The sequence below is a fragment of the Megalops cyprinoides genome, chromosome 12 (assembly GCF_013368585.1).
Source record: "Megalops cyprinoides isolate fMegCyp1 chromosome 12, fMegCyp1.pri, whole genome shotgun sequence".
Taxonomy (NCBI): Eukaryota; Metazoa; Chordata; class Actinopteri; order Elopiformes; family Megalopidae; genus Megalops; species Megalops cyprinoides.
In genome coordinates, this window is record NC_050594.1 from 36,107,648 (window position 1) to 36,130,110 (window position 22,463).

General features: G+C 43.6%; 1 protein-coding gene across 1 annotated transcript in view; it reads left to right on the top strand.

The window, feature by feature from the left end:
• kiaa0586 (KIAA0586 ortholog) overlaps positions 1-22,463 on the top strand; it is a 192,103-nt gene that overhangs the window by 106,995 nt on the left and 62,645 nt on the right. The window contains exons 13-17 of the mRNA XM_036542008.1: positions 6,859-6,931; positions 8,222-8,473; positions 12,233-12,410; positions 13,439-13,609; positions 20,448-20,632. Of these exons, the coding sequence (XP_036397901.1) occupies positions 6,859-6,931; positions 8,222-8,473; positions 12,233-12,410; positions 13,439-13,609; positions 20,448-20,632 (859 nt within the window). The remainder of the gene's footprint in view (positions 1-6,858; positions 6,932-8,221; positions 8,474-12,232; positions 12,411-13,438; positions 13,610-20,447; positions 20,633-22,463) is intronic.

Below are 22,463 nucleotides of genomic sequence, written 5' to 3' on the forward strand. Positions count from 1 at the left end.
TGAGTGTCTTTGCTGCTTTCCTTTTTAATAACAGAAGGGGAACTGTTAATGGTGCATATATTAAATGATGATGCATGTCATTTATATAGCACCTTTAAAGGATCTCACAGTTCCACCCTGAAGCTCTTTTTGGATTAGTGGGATTTATATTTATAGTAGGGGAGTGGTACATGTGTTTTTTTAATTTGTGTGTGTGTGTGTGTGTGTGTGTTTTTAAGCAAATCTTATATTGTCCTTTAACATGTCAAATGGTAAGGTGTTGAAGCAGTACAATATCTTTCTTCATTATCCCTGCATTATCCATCAGGGAATGCTTTTATGATTGTAGGATTTGTCTTCTGTGTTCTTCTTTCCCCATCCACAATATAATTTAGCTTGCCCTCTTTCCTTTCAAGGCACTCTGTGATGGTTCACTTGTGCAGAGTGCAGTATCAAGTAAAAATTATTGATTGATTGATTGATTGATTGATTGAGAGTGAGACTGCTATTTGAAGGCACAGTCTGATCCCACAAGACAGGATTGACAAGATGATGCTGGCTTTGAGCAAGTTTGTTTGTGTTTGGTTTTAATTCTCTCTTAGCCTATAGATTGGATGATAGGAATTTAGGTCTGAGAAAGGGGTGTGTGTTTTTACCACATATTAGCACATGCCACACATATAGCATAGTGTGAAAGTAAGAGCAGGAGGTGATACAGAATGGATTTGTGTGCATTAAAAATAAAGTTTGGAGTGTAAATGAGCAGAACACTAGGGGATTTGTTTGATATATGTTTTTTATGGCCTGTGGCTCTGAGGGCATTAAAATTAGTCTTTATTTGGAAGCTGCCCTGAACTAAAGACGTTTTTTGAAAAAAGAGACTAGCCTGCTGTGGCTAAATTGCAAGTGGAAGGCTGTGAAGCCACTAGACAGCTGCTTTTAATCGAGAGACTCCAAAGTCAAGTACATCAAAGCCAAAGTGTGATTTTTTTTCATTCCTGGCCTGACCTAGAAAGAGAATCTGGAGGGAAATTTCATTTGTTTATCTCAATGTAAACACTGAAATAGTCATCCAAATCAGACTCCAAATCAAGATGATGAAAATAATTTTGGGAGGGTATAGTTTGTGTCGATTTCGCAGAGCTTTTGCAGGGCACAGGTCATGGTGCCAGAGGAAGACTCCCATGGCTCTGAGGCCAAATGTGCCATTACAGTAAGTCACTGCAGAATGGGCAAGGCCGTGAGGTGGGTGGGGCTGTGAAGTGGATGGTGTTGTCAAGTGGGTGGGTTTGAGAAATGGTTGGGGTTGTGACATGGGAGGGGTTGTGAGATGGGCAGGTCTGTGAGGTGAGTGGGGTTGTGAAGTAGGTTTGGCTGTGAGGTGGGCAGGGGCTATAAATTGAGTGGGATTGAATAATGGCCAGTGTTGTGAGATAGGTGGGCCTGTGATTTGGACGTGGTTGTGAAATGGGCAGGGCTGTGAGATGGGTGGGGTTGTGTGTCTTAGATGTGACTTTCATGACGAAGGCAAGTGGTAGAAGGGCAGTGGTGCTGTTTTTCAGAGTGAAACATCTGGGACTGCAGTGGTGTTGCACTCAGTGGAGGAAAGGCCAGTGTCATCTACAGCTTTTACTCAGGCTGAGTCTCAGGACATCAGCCAATCTGTCTTGATTTGTGATTTCGCTGGATATAGTGCTTGTATCATCATCTCAGCACTGAATCTTTCTTATTTGATAATTGTGAGGGCCAGGTATTATTGTATGGCAACCTCAAGAGAAAAATCGAGGCCATTATCACTGGCAACCTCAGTGCAAGAGTAAATGCTGTCATGTCTTTTACATGCTCCACTGAGAATGGGAAAAATCATTTGCTTCTGACAGTAGAACATTAATTATTCATTACTGTAAAACTTGGTTGGGAGACTTATAAGCTCCTTCCTCATTTGTTCTGGCTCAAAACAGCACTGTAAAATTTGGGCCAGTCTGGCCAATAAACCGCTGGTGTCTTTCTCTTGTGCTTCTCTCCCGTACCTTAATACATGGATGTAGCCTTCACAACATTGTGCATATGTACTGATCCCAAGATCCATAAAGTAACATCTGCTTCACATAATACTTTATTGTTGAAGAAAATAAAACGATAGAATCAACTCAGTTGACAACACGGTTTGCAACAGCAGGGATGTCCACCCTGAATCAAAGCATTACTGACCTTAACTGCATGTATCATCAAAGCAAAGACAGTGTGCTAATTTGCGCTACATCAAACAAGTAATCAAATTCCGAAGCAACTGATAAGAGAAGTACGGAAGCTCCACAGAGGGTAGTGAGTCTGGCCTGTTGCTAGGCCAAAGGGAAACCAGCTGTCCCAGGTAACCTGGGCAGGCTGTCTGTTCCACACTCACACCTGTAGAATGAAAAGAATGATGTTATGAATGGACACAGTGTAATTCACTTCAGACTTCACCCTCATCCTGAATATGGAACAAAAAATGAAACTTTGATTTGCCTTTTAGCCACATATCACATTAACCATGGTCACTCATTACATGCAGTGCCTGGTCCTGAGTGGAAGCTCTTGTTCTAAGGAGGTTTATAAAGTGTGACAGTTTCTTTAAGGTTTTTTGTTTTTGTCATTTTCTTTTCTTTTGTGTCTCTAAGATGTGGGATATACTGTATGACACTCCGGAGTGGGGCTGGCTCCACCTGCTTAGAAACTCAACTGTGACACATCCAGGAACCAAAACTTAACTGAATCCATGCCAAATCAGCAGCAGCTGGAGTTCCCACTCAGGCTTCATCCAGCATTTAAGAGTGGTCATACTCATCATCTGTGACAGCTCTGTGAATGGTAGTAGAAATAATCTATGAAGATTATGTCACCAGCAGCTTTGGAGGGAGGTGCTTTTCAGAGAAGCACCACACCCTCAGTGCAGTGTCCACAGCTCTGCCACAGCTCTGTGGGTCTCTCTTCTCTTAAGCCTGTCTACAAGCCAAACTCTGGTCCAGATGTTGATTGCCTCCACAGTGGTACCTGCAATCAGAGACACACAGTCTCCTCTTCTTTTCCTAACTGCCTTGATCTTTCCCGCCAATCAAAGGTTAGGTGGCAGATGCTGCTTGCTTTGTGGGTTGGGGGAGTGGGCTGAGAGGGGATTTGTGGGAAGCGAGGTATGTGGAGGCTTGATGGATTCCTTTGTTTGGTCTGGTGACACTGCGGAACAAGGCTGAGGCATGGTTTTACACATTGAATCCACTGTGCTGAAAGATTAATGAAGCTGTTTGCAGTCCTAAAAGTTCTCAGCATTTTGTCAGGCACATTTAAAAATCATTTTTTAAGCCACCCCCCACCCTACTCCAACCCAACCCTCAAAAAATGGGTCTGTTCTTGGCAAAAAGCAAAATTTTGTCCTCTTGATCAGTTTTCTTCTGTGTGTTCTGTTAGAAAAAATACTGTCCACATTTCAGTAAAGTGTGAAAAATTGATTCCTAACCCTGAATTTGATAAGAAAGACAGTCTAAGACAGGATTTTACCTCAAGCAGACTCAAGCAGATTGTGTTTGACTGAAAATCATGTGAATCTTACAGTTGCAAAGACGCAATATGTTAAATGTGTACGTGAGTGCTTTTTGAAAGGATTAAAATCACAGGGTTATCTGAGCTCATACACACATGGTATTTATCAGCATTACATTTGGACTGTGCAGTTTTATTTACTTTTGTCTCCTCAGCGTCCACCTATTTGTGGAATAACTGCACATTTCTCTCACTTTGTTAATGTCTCAGTTAATGCTTCCAGTGTCCTTGGCTCTTGTATTTGTTTGTCATTCTAATAACCCATTTGAAATTCTTCTCATTACCCATGTTGTTTTCTACCATTATATTTTCATCCATTGTTTCCTGCCTTGTTTCTGACAAGATCTGAGATCTAGGGAGATCTAGATTTACCCTAGATTTGTTAGAGCCAGTATTTATTGTCTTGTATTTTATTTGTGGTTCCATAGTTTGTAGTGTATGTTACTCTTCAAAACGCAATCGCTGCAATGAAATTACTTGATATTGCATGTTATTATAGTTCGACATTATATATCAAGCTTTATCAAGTAAGGATATGAGTAAAGGTACACCTTTAATTGTTATTGTTGTTATTAAGGTCTTGTTTCTAAGGTCTTCACTTCTTTGCTTGATGCATCTGAAGAGGCAGATCTGATTCTAGGCTCTCATTATTTGTGTTCCATCAAAGGTTATTTAGCCCAGTGTAGAGTGCTGCCGATGCTTTGCACAGAACATTCATGCTATCTGTTCATATGGGGGAAAAATCTTTACAGCAGAGCATTTGGGTTTGCAGGCGAGGTGCACAAAAATGAGTTTGCCCAGTTCTCTATGGTTTATCAGGTGGGCTTTGTAGGATTTGCATTGTCAAGCACATGTGGGAATAAAATGTGTCCAGGTCATGTTGTAAGGCTAATCTCCATTTGCAAAAGTGCACATTAACCAGTGAAACTGACTTAATCTACACATGCAGGCAGATACTATGGGCCATTAACTTCTCAGCCCACCCTTTAATGTGGGTGAGGTGTTGTGCTGATGAATTATGGGAGGAGAGATTGTGGTCGATCTAATGTGAGTGATGGGTGTGGAGGCTCTTGAATTCTAAAGCTTCACTGAGTTAGCAGTGAGAGCGGTCATATTGTCATAATGATACTCATTAGTGTAGGATAGGTTTGCAGAAACAGATTAGCTGATTATAAATGTTGCTGTTTTTTACTGAAATGTTTTTACAGTCATTGTCTAAACTGTGATGTGGTGGCATTGACTAATTCACCAGTCTTCTCAGGTAAAAATTACATGGATGTAACTGGTGGGTGAGGAAGAGTGTTGGCCCCTCTTCGCCTCATGGCTGTACGCTGCAGTTTGGATGTGGTCCTCCTCTGTCCAATAGATGGAGAACTGCCACTTCCTTTGTTTCTTCTGGTTTGGGTTTGTCCCATTTCACATTTCTCTCGATATTTTCAGACAAACTTTCTTGTTTTAGTTTGTCTGTCTGTTTAGATCCCCCCTCTCCTTTAATTGAAGGCAGATGGCCACAGACAGCACTTCTTGTGCTCATGAATCAGATGGTGAATTTCTTATTTTACTTTGGGATACATTGCATTTGAATATTCAACAGTCTCAAGGTCTCAGGGGGCATTATAAAGAAGTATTTGTACAATTTTGTCAACCAAGTACACAGTGTAACCCTCACAGATGTATACACATAATGTGGCAGAATATCAGAATCTGATTCAATATCAGAAATGCCATTGTTGGTGTGAGACTGGGATACTGTGACTCTGAACCCAATGCCAACACAATTTATTCTGAATCTAATTAGGGACACATGCCCCTAATTAGTTAAATTCTTTATAGTCTGTGTGTGTGTGTGTGAGAGAGAGAGAGAGAGAGAGAGAGAGAGAGAGAGAGGTTCTGCAGTTCTGTCTAATTACCTCCCTGCTTAACTCTACCACAGCTGTTGGATCCTGCCAGTTCAGTCTGTGCTATTAAGCCTGTCTCCACCCGGTAGCAGGTGGATTGGATCGAAGTTTGGAGGACTGCAGCAGAATTACTGGTTGATGTTTGTCACTGGTTAGATAAAAATAGAAAGGTTTGGGTTTGTGTTTGGATGCCCCTGCCCAGTTTCTGCACAGCTGCAGGATTGTGAGTATCAGTATGGTACAGGAATCAGGAATCCAGGGCTGTCATGAGATGCATTTGGTTTTAAATCCCAGATTCAGCTCTCCTGTTTTACAATCATTTGATGAGATGCTTCCCCCAAATGATTGTAGAAAGTTGGAAACAAAATGTGAGCACAGCCTTGGATAAGTACATTTAATGTTATACATACACATTTTATTCACTATAGAATTACATTCTTAGCCACTGAGTACCTCGTCTCAATAGTGGGTTGGGTTAAACAAACAAAGCTGGTTTTGAATTCATTTTTAGCGAGTACACCAGGATTGCCACCACCATTGCAGACACCGGTCAAACATAGAATTAGACATTGCATCTATAGGTTAGCACCATCTTCAAGCTGAACTCCCTGAAAACAGCATCTCTGATGTTCCACCTGCCCAGTCAGATGTAACAAAGACCATCATTCAGACCTGCTGTCTAAAGGGGAGCAGAGGGTGGGCCTGCTGAGAAACCGCCTGTAAACGGTAAATGTCGTCAGCAGGGTGCCGCAATGGCATCTTCTGCCCAGAAACAGGAACTTTCCTCTGGGCTCCGACCCCTGGCACAGGCCCTGCCAGTCCTCGTTGCTCTGCAAACCGTGGCTCTCCTCCAGCATGTCAGTGCGTCCGCATAGCTGTGCCTGGATCACACACATGCTTAGGTTGTATTTCAATTGGTATGCTACACTTTTTTATTCCAAATCTTTTGCAGTTAAACTATGGTTGTACTGTTTCAGTGTTACATGATTTTTTAATTAAATGTTCATGCCACTGAATTGAAACTTGCCTGTTGGCTGAGCAGGTCTTTTGGCCATGGCTATGTTTGTCTTAGCTAAATTATTAATTATACTGTTATCAAATTTGCAGTATTCAGTGATGGTTTGGGAAAAAAGGTCTAAGCAAACCAAAGTAAAAGTAGACTGAAGTGTGTTTGGTCAGTTTTCTGTTCTGCTGTCCAAGCACATCTTACCAGTATCTTGTAATACTTTGCGATAACTACTCTTAGCATAGTGATGCACTTATTTGGAAGTCGCTCTGGGTAAGAGCATCTGCTAAATGAAGTAATGTAATGTAATGTAACCAGCAATAGTCCAGCTCCAGCTCCTGGAATGTCTGCCTATGCTTAGGGCCTAAGGGAAGCCTGTGTACCTTTTCTGCTTCTCAGGGATGTCATGGAGCAGTTGAGGATTAAGAAGACTGTGGATGCCTGGATCAGCACACTCACCAAGGAAATTCAGGTGAGTTAGTCACAAGAGTGCCTTTTGCGTGCTTTAGGAGCTGGGCTCATAACCAGAAGGTTGCAGAACAGAGGCATTGATGCTGTACTTCTTAACAAGGTGCTTCAGCGAATTTCCAGCAGTATGAATGAGTAATATCTAAAATGTTGGCCATGCAAATCACCCTGCATAAGCGAACCTAGCTTAGCCTAGTCAAATAAATTAGAATAATAATTGCCCACTCTAATGTCTGTGTCCAGAGTGAAAATAAATGTTTTTGTTCATTATATATTACACATTTATTATACACAAATATTATACATTCATTAACATTTTTACCTCAGCCTCTGAACCCTTAGGAGTTCAGTAGTGTTTATACACATGCATTGAAATTACACCCCTGAAAAAAAGAAAATATATAACCAGATTAAACATTTTTCCAGCCAAGGCCATATGAATCCAGGGATTAAAGCCCACCTGAGGGTGTTTAAATTCTCAGCCAGGGCCCCTGTGTGAACTTGGTCCTCCCAGTCTCAGTCTGCGCAGGTCCTGCTCTGGTGCAGCATTTTTAGAAACACCACTGGCATTCAGAGCCCCTGCGCCATCACGTGGCTCCTGAAAGACATGCTGCAGCACCAGGTGCTTCTACCCACATTCTCTGCAGGAGGGAGCACTGGCTTCAGCGTCCCCCACGGGAGCAAACCCAGCCTTTGAAGGCTCTGCATCAGAGAGGACAGCGCTGCTGTTTGCTCAGCTCACTTTGAAAACTGCTGCTTGGCACGAGCAGAAGCTCATAAGCACTTTTAGCCATTATGAAACATGAAGTTAGCCTGAGGGATAGAAGGAATAGGAGTGAGAGGAATAAATGAACATGAAGGGAGGTATGGAGGAAATGGTGGGAGAATGACACCTGATAGAATGACCAAATGCAGTGGCAAGTTCACCATAGCAGTTTAGAACGCGCAGGGCGATCGATCAGAGATTCTCAGGACCATGAGAAAGCCAAAGAGCTTGAGGTCTTAGCATCAACTGAGGAGTGAAACACCATCACATACATTAGCAGAGAGCAGACCCCATGAGGACAGCCCCAGGAAATGGTACTACTGATATACAGAAAGGGAGAGAGTGTATCTGAGATGATATTTAGGATAATATTTAGGATGTGTACTGTATTGTGTATAAGGATAAGAATTTTGATCTGTCCCTCCCAAGGCTCATTTCTCATTGAACGACAGTAATCAGTTCTGTTGAACAAATGCCCTTTACTGTGTTGCATTTGAAGCCTTTCTGAGAACGTCTTTTCTTTGGCAGGCTGAAATGGCAAGGGAAGATTTCCTCGCACAAAAGAAGAGGGACAAAGAAGGCACCATTATTGCACTGCAGAAGGATGGGGAGATCAAGGCCGAGGGACGGCACAAAGAGGCGAAAGGCATGACTCAAAGCAGGCCCAGAGTAGTGGAAAGAATGCCCTTTCAGAGAGTGGCCCAAGGACACACAGAGAACGTGGGGGAGCTGCACAAAGAGCCCTCCCCCTTTCTGAAAAGGAGGGGTCCCTGTCAGACGGTGAGCTTCAACTACTGGCACAGAAGACTGCTAGTGCTGATAGTAACATTCAGCACCCCGATACTCCAGTCTCCCAAATGCTCTGTTTAGCTGCTGTTTCCCCCTTAAGCATTACTGATGATTATGTATGACGTATCAAATTTATACAGCGAATCCCTTTTTCTTTGACAAAATAAAGCCCCGTTTACACCAGGTATTAAAATGCGTGTCTGGATGTTGGGCAGCATTGGATGTTGATGAGCTGTAAACACTCAAAAGAAGCATTTGAATCCAATTGTGATCAAGTTTGCCGAATTACCTCTTGCGGTAGCCGAGGATGCGTTGTGACATGTCGAGGGCAAGTGTAAATGCTTCACACTCTGGAAACAGTTTTCAGCAGGTTGTATCAACCAACAAGCCTGCCTGAAACTGAGGGGGCAGTTTCACTCGTAACTAGGTTCAGGCTAATTTGCTGTCACAGTGGGGTGTCGGTCAGGACACAGGAGTCAGGTTCCGGGTTCAGTTGTTTGTTGGGGATTTGGAATGGGTGGATGTGAGGGTTTGTGTTGTATGTGTGTGGTTTCCTGCAAGGACTAAGCAGGGAGAATAAATCAGGACTGATGGTTACATTGAATGTGCAATATACAAACAGGCATTCAAGGCAACAGTGTTGCAAAGTACATTGCACCGGGATAACATGTATGGGACATACAGGCTTTGACTGCATTAATGGGTATGGAAACATTTATACATCAAGGACACACTATCTTAATTAACATGCACACACACCCTTCTCTCTCTACAGGCAGTTGTATTACAACCAGTTGAACTTAGGCATACTACTTACTTTGGCACAGATGCACACAACAACAGCACAATGCTTGGTCCCCAAAGGCTTGGTCTCCCCAGTTCTTCACCTCCCAGGTATTGTTGCAGTACTGAGGTGGGGGAGGTCACCACCACCTTTATATTGTCCCGTATCCTTGGCCCTATTGAGGCCCTGATTGGTGGCCAAAGGATACGGGCAGGTCCGAGGGCAAATGGTGACCTGGGGGCTGTCCTTGGGGGTGCGCCTGTGCCTCGAGTTACCTGCGGGGGTCCTGCTGATAAGGGGAGCAGCAGGACCAGTTTGGGCAGGTTTCAACTGAGTTGTAAACAAGTGCCTGTGAGAGGTGGGGTGGTGCGCAAACAAAGACAAAGACAGAAACAGAAACATGTGGCCCTTTTCTACACTGCCCCTGCTCCTTTGGGATGTTTACTAGCACCACATACATAATGTTTAACCTGTGCATTAAAATGCAGGGTTGCCAAATGTGGTCAGATGCCTGGAGTGAGATTTTCAATTTGTCCACAAGTAGGTTTCAATTTGAATCAGTTAGGTTGTTAGCTAGGTAACTAGCTAAGTCGTTAACCAACTTGCAGTCTACCTACATCATTACCTTGCTAGACAGCTAACCAGTTATCTTTTGGGTAGTTATCTCACTAGCTGTGTACTAGCTAGCTAACTTAAAGCCAGTTTTAAACCTGAGCCAGCTAATGCACTCGGTAGCAATTGAACTAATTCTGCCTTGGTATTGGGCTAGCTGGCCAGCAAACTCAGCCAATTATTTTGCTTGCTAATCCAGTTCTACTGATAATTAAAGATATATCAAATATGGCCTGAAATTGGTTAATGGAGTGCTAGATTGTGAGATTGAGGCTGAAAGCTTTGACAGTCACAAGCACATTCTTAAGATGGGTAAGAATCGGTAGATAGATCAATGGATCTATGCAACTGATACTAATTACAGTAATAACTGTTTTTGTCATTGTTTGCCGTTATTTTAAATACGTTCACCTACAGTGTCAGATGAGCTATGCCCGCCATTCTAGCCACAAGGTCAGGTTTTTACATATTGGGATGCATTTTAATACCAGCTGTAAGTGTGTGTGTTTGTGTCTGTGTGTAAATTACTATTTTTGTTAATTCATTTGGAGGATGCTCTTGTTAAGTGATTTTCTTGCCTATGGCAAGATACATATGGCGCATATAATGTTGCATAAGTACAAGAGTTGCATAAGTACAAGAACATAGGTACAATATTGCAAGTAACTCCATAATGAAGTATCAAGCTAAAAATATCAAGGTATGCATACAACCAATAAACACGTTGTTGAAGCATCTACATATTGCTTCTAGTGAACATAAAGATCACACAACGCCTTTCCGAATCTCATATTATAGCAAGTGCCTAACCACAAACCCTCAAAGCTACAGAAACCTAGATAACGCAAGCATACCCATTGTGCTTAACACAGTCATATTTTACTCTGTAACAGGTGTTGAGGTACCAGGAGCTAGTTATGGGATATGACCTGGTAATGAGAACCACAGTGTCATCTGTTCTAGTTACACACAAACTATTATAAGGATTTCTAAGTTTCTTTTTTTGTTGCTGTGGGAGTTTATTATGTATCATACGTTTGACTTCCATTACTGATGGAAAACACCTTACCGCCACTGCTTTCATACCTGTTTCTGGCACCAAGTATGCATATTCAAAAATACTCAAGATGTCTAAATGGTGATTCCCTGTTTTTGGTTTGTTTTCTATTTTAGCCCTTTGAATGTTGAGTTATCTTTGTATAACTCCTGTGGTGCTTGACAGGGTTTCTGCTTGATTGATTCTTATTGGAGGCACTAGCATCTTCAGCTGCTTTTGTAGCACCTCTAGCCTATCTGTCCATCTGAGAGTGAACGCAGTATCTTAGGGCCTCTCCCCCTCCCCCATGCCAGATGAACCCTTTGAAGAGGCCATATGCTGGGTCCCATGTTGATTTACTGTAAACAAGGAGAGCTGCCCGGTCCAGGAAAAACACCGGTCCCCTTATCTCTCTCTGTCACACGTGTTCAATTGTCCAGCAAGTCACCCTGGATCCTAGAGGACCACGCATCCTAGCAACCAGCACAGCGCCTGCCGCCGAGCCCTGGCATGTTATGTACTGTACACAATCTGTTGCTGTGGCTTTGAAAGCACCTGTGCCCACAATGCTGCGACACTGTTTTTCACGACTGGGACCAGGCAGAGTGAGAGCATGCAAGCAACAGGCAGAGCAGCAGACCTACCTGTGAACAGTCTGAGGGACACGTCATCCAGCTCTCACTTTAATCCTTTAACCAAAAAAACTAGAGTCAGCAAAGGCTTCCTTTGCTGTTTCTGAACATCAATGTCTCTGGCTCTCCACTTTCAGGCTGTCCATATGCTTGTTTTTTATTACATCTGGTTAAGTCAGGGTTGAACCATGGTCACCTTCATAAAGAGAGAGGGAGCTCTGCTGATGTACTTGATGTTGACATTACATGATTGGAAGCCCACTTGTTTAGTAATATTTCGGATGTGTTTTGAGTTCTTATCAACCATCATGCAGAGGTTTGGAGAAAAATCTTAAATGATTTCAGAATTGAATCTCCAAGTCACCGAACTGCGATCAAAATTTGAAAAGAATCATTCAGATATTTTTATCGTTCTTTTCAGTGTCAGAAATTTAATTAAAAACACAGAATCAGAACTGACATTTCCCTTGATAAAGTGTCTGATCATTTTGGCTCTCATATTTCATCTTATCAAGATGTCGATGTTATCTCATTTCCACTCCAAGCTTCATTTTTTTGCATCTATGATATAAGATATAAGATATATCTATGATATAAAAAAATGTAGCGAAGGAGGAGGAATGCCTTTTAAACTGAAAGAGTCTCACTTTAGGATGGTATGCCTGAGTGTTGGGTGTGTATTGCAGAGAGTGTTTGGAGTGCAAAAGACTGATAAGGAGGATGAGGAGTACTTGATGAAGGTGTATGGGAAGGAGCTCTACGACGGCCATCGGAGAACACTGAAGAAAGGCCCCTATCTGCGCTTCAGCTCCCTTGCCACGAAGTCCAAAGCCCAGCGACCCAGGGTGGTGGAAAGTGTGAAAGGTGAGAGAGCAGCTACAGCCATTAAACAAAATACCCACAGTTCACCTCAGTGCTTTTTCTGGGCAAGATAGCATTATCATGGACATACCTTGTGCTGTTACAAGATTAATTGACTAGAGTTCTTGGTACATCTGACATTGGACCCCAGATGAAAGCTTATATTCCTGTCCTACCCTGGAGCCAAGTTCCACAGCTGATAGGAGACTCTGGCTGCAGGAAGCATCGCCCCCATGTGTGAGATGTGCCCTTATTTATGTTCATGCCTCTGTGTGGGCTCTGATATAAGATTATCTATGAAGAAAGCCAGGATTAATTAGAAGGCCTTGATGGTGAGGGGCGGGCTGTTCAACATGCTGCGGTGTGGTACACTACCCCGGCCTGCTCATTAGAACCCCATGATTTCTTATCATATTCGGTCCCTCTGAGAGCACCCCCACAATTGCGGCCTTCCCCTGCCCCTGAGCATGCATTCGCCTCACTTCACAGGGCCACTTGGAATGCACATCGCTCAAACAACATTCCCATGATGTTCCAGCAACGTCCAGCTGACATTACTGCTGTTACAGTGGCAGCTGGGCGTCCCCATTGACTCACATGGTTACCTTCTGTTACACTCTGAAATTAGATCACAACTTCCAAAACCTGTTTTGCACAACTTATGTTTGTGGTTTGCTGTTATATTATGGCAATTTCTTTTAAATATCAGTGATTTCACTCTATCACATGCTGCAGTGCTGAACCAGGGATTTCACATGTCATTAGCAATGTCCAGTTAAACAGTTATCAACAATCAATGTTTTTTAGTATAGTCAGGATAGAGGCAAGCCGGATTGTATTTTATGTATTGTGAAATGCCTGTTGCATGTTGATCAGTCAGGTGGATCACTGGTTGCTGTTGATTGGTCAGCATTTCTGCATACATTGTCTCTTTTTACAGCACCTTAGTCACCAGATGTGCTGTCAGGCCTGGCAGTACCCAGTGTGTAATACAGCATGCTGCTCCTGAAGTGTTCTCTTCTCTCTCTCAGGGGTCAAGGTGAAATCGGCCAAAACACAGACCTGCCTCTTACCAGAGCAGGCTCAAAGGGTTGCCACTGAACCTCAATACATCTTCAGTCCTACCAGAGGGGGACAGTACAACCCTGAGACACCTCCATCTCCACTGGAGGGTGTTCTCTTCCCTATGGCAATCCCACTTGGTAAGACCAGGGTTTCTACCTTAGCGCTCAGACCACACCTGGAAAAAATGACAAACATTTAGACATGAATTCAATGGGGGCAGAATAGTGTAAAAAGGTTTTAAAGGACCATTTAGCCAAGGGTGATGGAAGGGGGTGTCATGCCCCGGCCTCCTCTCTCACGCTGGCAGGGTATGGCCGCTGTGCATGGACTGCTGCAGCACATGGAAAGACTGCGTCAGACATATACCTCAGCTCCACCAGCTGAAACCTTAATCACAGCAGCACCATTTCTTATCGAATACCACCACTCACTGCCACTTTAATCACATTATGACAAAGAAGAACGTGAGGTGCCCACAGATATTTTTATCCACCCATATCTGCATAATAATGTTGCTGAAGGGAGATGTTCCACATGCTGTCTAGTCGGCAGGGTTTTCATAGCGGTGTGTTGAAGATGTGTTCTGTACATTTGAGCACTGACAGAGGGCATTGAGGTCTTTCTCCAGCTCTGCACAGAAAGATGTTTACCCCCAGAACAACTGGCAGGAGGCGGCAGAGTTAATAAATAATAGGCGCTACCTAATAGATAATAGGCGCTACCCACACCACACACAAGTGAAACTTTCTGCCATTTTTACTGCACTGTAGAGCCATATGAAAGTGAGAGCACTGTACCAATACTCCCCACCAGCTCTGTGGCTTCATCCCTTCCCTTTGGTGTTGTACAGAAGGTCAAGCTATGTAATTATACAGTAACACAGACACACTGTCACTCTCTGAGAAGCAGCCCATCACTGTACACACAGGCTGCCTCATCTCATTGGTCATACCGTAGAACACATTGTTTATTCTGTGGGTTTGGAATGGGCAGCTAGAAGGCAGAGTGGTGGCTTTACCTCTTTGCATGGTCATAGAATACGATGCAAGCACCAATAGAGTAGATTTCTGCAGTACACCCCTTCAAGCAAGGTTTTCCCAGCACACTCCAATACCTTCCACATGAAACTGCTCCCAGGGTGGGATTTTTATTCGTTAACTATCATTCAGAACAATATCTGTCACAGATAATCAGTGATAGCTGTAGAAGGGTAGTATGGGGGATTGGTCATGAGTGGGAAACTTAACAGCGCTCTCAACATGTGGGCTTTTTCAGCTGTGTCCATCTACATGCACATACACACGTACACAAAAGATAAGGAATAAGAAAAGTTTAGGCTAGATCTTCCTTCAAAATAAAGAACTGATGTTTTCAGATTTCAAAATGCATTTGAAGAAACACATTGAAGTAGGTCAGGTAATTACCCAAAGTAACAGACTATTAATGTAATTCCAGGCTGATGGCTTCCATTGTGTTACTGATCGGGGGATCTGGTGGGTGTGGATTGAGGCTAATTAGAGGATCGTGACAGAGTCTTGGTGCCCAGGAACACCCTCTATCTGCTGTGGGAGGCACCAGCAGAGGCACAGATCCACCTCCTTGTAAATATGACACCCTGACTGAATTCCCTCAGGAGGTTACAGGGAATATGTAGAAATGATTAAAACATGCTTTAAATGCTGGGGGTCATGTCCTTGCTGGCGCAAGGAGGGACACTGTAGTATAACGGGTGGGCTCTTCGCTGCGTTGTGTATTAGATGTAATGGGGGTCAGTAAGCAAGCGGGGTTTCGAACCGGGGTTCTCACTGCTCACTGCCAACCCCTTACGACCAGCGACGTTGCCAGTTGAGCTAAAGGCAAATTGCCCCTAGCCTGTCGGCAACAACGCTAGTTAGCCAGGTCTTGGGGAGTGAAGTAGCCGCAACCGCTCGGCTACCTGCTACCCGCTACCCCACAGGCTTTATGCAGTATTCACACAAGCTATTCATTTCAGCTCTGCTATGCTAGCACCCCACAGAATTTCCTCATTAATTTACTGTTGAACAGGGCTACATACATTGCTTGTGACTTTTACAAATTGTTCCTGTTGTGTAGTGTACGTTTCCATGGTACCTGCAGTACCTACTCATAACAGAAATGCTGGTACTTTGGTCCAGCACTCTGCATTTTATATCAGCTCAGCTTAACTCTGAGTGCCTTAAGCTTTCAAAATGGATGGAAAGATGATTGGCAAACCACTACTGTTCGCACATAGGACAGAAGTATTATCAGAATACACCATTTTGCCTAGAGACCCTGGTTATCACTGAGTTCATAAAACATGGATGTTCCTTAAGTTAATTTTACTCTGACATTCTGTTAAGATTAATACCTTAAGTGTCTCATTCAGATTGGCTTTTACAATTTTGTTTGAATTTTAAGATTTAGTTTGACTTCTTAGATTCAGATTGACTTTTAAGATTCAGTTTGATTGTTTTGATTCATTTTGGCTTTCACAGTTTTCACAGTTTGACATTTTAAATTCAGTCTGACAGTGATGTGTTTATATCTACACAGAAAGCATTAGTAACACCTTTTCTGCAAGTTCTCCAGGGTGCTTTTCTATCTTGCAACAGATAGTTGCAATATTGCAACTTCCACTCTTTGACTGGAAAAATCCAGGAGTACTCACAAACCAACCCCCTGACCTGTGTCCATCACTTGCTGGTAACCACTGTGTGACTATTACAAATCTTTGCAGGCAAACTTTCATTTAGGGGATAAGATATTTTAAACAAAATCTTTTTTTTAAGTCTTGGTTTTTTCATGGCATGTTAACAGGACTGTTGTAGCTTCCCTTTATTGTGTTTTTTTTTTTTGGGAAACCTTGTTTAAGGCAGTTTTTTCTGTAGTGTCCTTTTAGTTGATCCAGTGGAGAAGATGGTTTTCTTTCTTGTGATTCGGGAATTGCCAGGACAGCATTTATGGGGTCCCAGCAGGAGCAGGGGGTTATCCAAGCCACCAGGGAACTGGATGATGTCACCCATTGGAGGCATTATAAATTTAACACAAATTCTCTTATCATCTGTAGGTCACATGAAAGGAAGGCCGGTCAAAAAGCTGGTGAATATTGCAATAAATAACCTTCCTCCCCCTTTGTTAGACCAACAAATAGACCAGATTTGGGGAAGGGCACTCCTGGATTTAAATTGTTGCCCTGAGTCCAGTGAAAGAAATAGGCCCCTGTTATTTAGTCCTTCAAAATAACTCCCTCTGTGAAACTCATGGAAATGGGGCTTTTACTTTGTCCTTTTCCCTCGCTATGGGAACAAGGCAGCATGGGGTTTGGTTTTGTAGTTTTCCCTTGGTATGGGAACATGGTAGCATGGGGTTTGGTTTTGTAGGTTTCCCTTGCTATGGGAACATGGTAGCATTGGGTTTGGTTTTGTCCTGTTTCGTTGCTGTGGGAAAATGGTAGCATGAAGTTTGGTTTTGTAGTTTTCCCTTGCTATGGGACCATGGTAGGATGGGGTTTGATTTTGTATGTTTCCCTTGCTATGGGAAAATGGTAGCATGGGGATTGGTTTTGTTGTTTTCCCTTGCTATGGGAACATGGTAGGATGGGGTTTGATTTTGTAGGTTTCCCTTGCTATGAGAAAATGGTAGCATGGGGTTTGATTTTGTAGGTTTCCCTTGCTATGGGAAAATGGTAGTATGGGGTTTGATTTTGTTGGTTTCCCTTGCTATGGGAAAATGGTAGCATGGCGTTTGGTTTTGTCCTGTTTCCTCACTATAGGAATACGCTAGCATGGGGTTTGTCTTGTCCTGCATCCTTGCTAGAGGAACATGGTAGCATGGGGATTCTGAGCAGCATCTAGAAGCAGTTTTCCTCCACTGTGTTATTGTGAGTAATGGCCACAGGCCACTGCAGCATTAACATGTCGACTCTTCATTAAACAAGGTTCCTTTGGAATGAGGCAGAATCTCTATTTCAGTCCTGTCCAATTAAATTCTTGAACCATCATGAAACGGAGAAAAAATGCAGAGAGTGCAGCTCTCCCTATTGAGTAAACTCAGTTCATCAACAACAACGGGAGGAGTCAATACATTGGCCGTTGATAAAAGAATGAAGACGCTGTACATGCATACATTGTATTACATTACATATTTATCATCTGTCACAAAATGATTGGTATTTAACTTATATTCAACACATTATTAAAGAATCATAGTAGTCCTGCTGTCATTACCAGCCCATCTCAGGTTATATTTAGTGGTAGTAGGTGATTTCTTTTGAATAAAATTCTTTGATCTGAATGGGCTTGAGGATTGGCCAGGTTTGTGGGTAGAGCTGTCTGTGTAATAGATATTGAAACTGAGATCCAGCCTGAAGGACCACTGAAAGACGATCTGGCTTGAAGGACCACTGAAAGCACAAACCAGCTCGAAGGACCACTGAAACTGAGGAGTAGTTCCACCCATGAAGTAGGTTCATGCTAAGGTTGCTGTCGCAGTGGTGTGTCAGTCAGGACATAGGAGTCAGGTTTCAGGTTCAGAATTTTATTGAGCGATTTGCTTGGTGTGGAGTATGTGTGGATCCACCTTACAGAGTGTTTGGTTGTATTTGGTTGTGTGTGTATGTGGTTTCATAGGCACAGACACACATAACAACACAATAATCTGTCCCCAAGGGTTTGATCTCCCCAGCTCTTCACCCCACAGGTATTGGTGCAGCACTGAGGTGGGGGAGGTCACCAATACTTTTATATTGTCCCATATCCTTGGCCCTTTTGGGGTTATTATCGGTGGCCAAAGGATACGGACAGGTCAGAAACCAGTGTTTCCTGATTTGTCACAGGCACGTTACTAAATTTGCAAAACTCCTTGTCTTGACTTATGTGGTTGCACAAATACCCTTGCCAATGTAACACTTCAACAGTAATTAGAAAGGCATGACTCCACTGCGTTTTGCTCATTACTCAGCAATGAAATGCAGGTTTGTGGTTCTAGCACTACAGGTTTGTGGTTCTAGCACTACAGAAACTTATATTGTTAACCTAAAAGTGTTGGAACTTATATGCGTCTGATGTGAATGATTCTAGCTCCCAAAAGATGCTGTACATAGACAAGTTCTGAGGTCTGTTGCAAAGCAAGTAACGGAAGAAAAAAATAGCTGTATATTAACATAAATAGTGAGCTGAGAGATGAGGGGCTATCATGTGTTCTGTGTGTGTGTGCGTGCATGTCTGCATGTGTGCATGTGTACTTGTGTGTGCGCGCACGTGCACATAAGATTCTGTGTGGCTTGTGATGAAGGGACATTGTGCATGCATGCATGCGTGTGTTTGTGAGTAGCCTGCACACACACCTGTACCTAGTCCCACAGTTAGAGAAACTGGAATTGACTCCCTGCTTTTGTAATGGGTGATTTATTGCTGGCAGTGTTTGAAACAGTAAGGAATGTACTTAGCAGTCAGGGGCTGCCTTTTCTGTTTGAAGGAATCATGAATATAGTTACCTCATTCAGCCTGTGCTACTTCAGATACCTGCAAGGGCTGCTTTGTTTGCTTTTGCTTGCTCTCTGATGACTTTTTTTCAAATGAGAACTTTTCTGTTGTTTCTCTTGGTCTTTTGTTTCAGTTGATGTCCACTCAGTTTCCTCGCTAGACTTTTCAGCCTGCCAAGATGACGAATGTAAATGAGTTCCCCCACCCCCTTTCCCTCCTTCCCTCTCTCTCTCCCTCTTTCCTGCTCTCTCTCTCTCTCCCTGCCCTCCCTCTCTCTCCTTGCCCTCCCTCTCTCTCAGCAGTTATACAATCCCGCCCACATGTTTTCCATTTCAAACATTTGTGTGCTGCGAATGATTCAGTACAACTTGCTCCAAAGCCACCGTTTGGATGCCCCTCAGCCAAATTATGGAAATCATTAAGCTAATGTTTCCGCTGCTCCAAGCTGTGGAATGGAAAAAGCAGATTGCTCCTTGCCAGTCTCTGAGCAGATTTATGTAAATGTAATACTCTCAATTAAAGCGTCAGGGCCAGCCACATGTCTTTTTAAAATGGGGAACTCACCAATGAAACCCAACTTGGTCCAAAATGCAGTGATCTAATCTTACTACACTCTGGCTGAACCTCTCCTTTCTAGACACTCTCAGGACACATTCTGATTATGCAGTGACTTGGCAGGATCTGTTTAGAGTCAGTCGATGGGTGAGAGTCTTTGGGATGTCCTTCGCAAGTGCACTGAAATAGAAGCCAGGTGTGCTCCCAGAGGCTTGTCCCCCACAGAGTCCCCCTCCATTTCCCCTTTACCATGCAGCTAATAGAGTGTGTAATAGTATCTTTTACACTGGAGGGGAAGCTGATCTTTCAGGCTGGAGAGGAATGGCAGAGGCTTTCTCCTCTAGTGTGGAAATGTAAGTGGTACATGTGTCTGCCTTTTCTGTTCAAGGGTCACTTCTGCCTTTGTCTTTGTGTGTTTATTTCAACAGAACACTTTAAAACAGAGATACATTGGTGCCCAAAATGTGTGCAATGAATCTGGATTCTCCAGTGACTTTAATATCCTAGTAACATGAGCCCATCAGTCTTGCACTGCCATCTTTAGTAAAGCAGTGCTACTTGAGTGCTGGAGACAGTCCTGAGTATGTTGTGGATTTGCATCAATGGGTCTTACAGGTGCAAAAGACTACCCTTCGTTCTCAGTAGCAGCCCCAGGGTGCTGTGCATGTTGGTGTGGCATTTCCTGTGAGCACATGCTTTTTCTGGTCACATGTGATGTTTGCGTTTTCAGCAGAAAAAATATCAGACTCATTCTGCTGCTCCTTACATAAGTCTGTTAGGGGTCACTAAAAATCAGATTGTCTTGTGCCACATCAATATGACATCGTTTTAGTTCTCAGATGTTATACAGTGACTGCAATGTGCATAGTGTGGGTGTCTCTCCTCTTTGGTTCTATTAATAAGCCCTCCTCAACCCTCCCCCCACTGTATCTAGGCCAGCCCAGAGTGGATGGACGTGCCCCCCGGCCATCCTGTGTCATCATCAGTCACCAGCCTGTGACCGTGATCACCTCCATCCCCCCCGCTCAACCAAAAGTGGCCCCTGCTGCCCGCAAGCCCAACACGGCAGCAGTGGAACGTCAATCCCAGAAGAAGGCCCCACTCCAGCTACAGGTTCAGGTAAGAGTAACTGCCTCCCTCTGTATGCCATCTTACTAAAGACAGCAGGAGAGTGGGGTGGCGTTAGCCTGTGGTGGCCAGCATATTAGGGTGTGTGAGGAGGACAGCGTTTTGAAAATGGAGTCTTGCTAACAAGCCACTTCAGTTGCTGCGAGAGCATAATGATCATGTTACTGGTGTTGGTTCTGAATAAGAGGAACAGATTTTGAAATCAGTGGCTCCAGTTGTGCTCCACCCATATTGCCTGCTCCTGTGGAGACTGGAACGGCTTACAAGTACAGTGGATCTATACAAAGTCTACACACCCTTATGAAATTGCAGGTTTTTGAAATGTAAAGACAGAAATAACAACTGACATGTAAATGTCAGACTTTTTCCATCTGTAATGTGATCTTCCAACAAACAAAAATCCAGAGAAAAAACAAATAGTTAATTATTAGGAACATTTTAAATAAAAAAAACTACAACACCCCGATTGCATAAATCTGCACACCCCACCCAACTAATACTGTGTGGAAGCGCCTTTTGCATTTATTACAGAAGCAAGTCTTTGTGAATAAGTCTCTATTAACTTTGCACATCTAGCTGCCAATCAGCTGTCTCTTGAGCTACTTGTGCTAACTGAGACTTGGATCAAACCTGAAAACACTGCTACCCCGGCTGTGCTATTCACTAACTATTCATTCTCCCATACCTTCCGTCCATCTGGGCGAGGAGGTGGGACAGGCATTCTGGTTTCCAACAAATGGAAATTCACACAACTGTTGCCTCCCACCAAATATGCCTCCTTTGAGTTCCATGCCGTGAAAGTCACAGATCCAGTCCAAGTCTCTGTGGATGTCATTTACCGTCCACCAGGACAATTAGGCGATTTTGTGATTGAGCTAGACACACTGTTATCCTCCATTCCTCAACATAACTCTCCACTAATCATCCTAGGCAACATGAACATCCTAACTCTGCTGATTTCCTGTCCCTGATATCCGCTTTCGATCTGGAACAGGCTTGCAGCCCTCCAACTCACAAAGCTGGCAAAGAACTTGACCTGATTCTCACTTGAAACTGTACCACAAATGGTCTCATGATCACACCTCTGCACCTCTCTGACCATTTCAACCATTTCATCCAGTTTACTGTATGCCTCCTTGAACAGTCCGCTGTACGTCCTCCAATGGTCTCCTACCGCTGCAACCTCCGCAACCTATCTCCCACCCTCTTCTCTGAAGTGGTCTTGTCCGCATTGCCTCCTCTCAGCACTTTTTCCTCATTAGAGGTCAGTGATGCCACAGAATCTCTCTGCTCTACGCTGAGCTCATGCCTGGATAGCCTGTGTCCTCTATCCACTAAAAAAGCCCGCTCCAACCCGCCTCATCCAAAAAGTGGACACTCCACTGAAACAGCTTTGTTGTCTGTGACAGAAGCTCTAAGAGCAGGTAGAGCTGCGGCTCAGTCCTCGGTCATCATCCTACTTGACCTATCAGCTGCCTGTGATACGGTTAACCACAATATTCTGCTATCGGTACTGTCAGAAAGGGGCATCTTGGGCAAAGTGCTGTCTTGGTTTGAATCCTCATTAGGCGGTGAAACCACTACAAATGGTTCAGAACGCGGCAGCGCGTCTGGTTTTCGATCAGCCCAAAAGGACCCATGTCACCCCATTGCTCATTGAGCTCCATTGGCTACCTGTGGCTGCCCGTGTCAAATTCAGGTCTCTCATACTTGCCTACAGAGTGACCTCTGGGTCTGATCCAACATACCTGAGCTCAATCATACAGGCTTACTCTCCTTCTCAGCCATTACATTCCTCCCAGGAACATCGTCTAGCATTGGC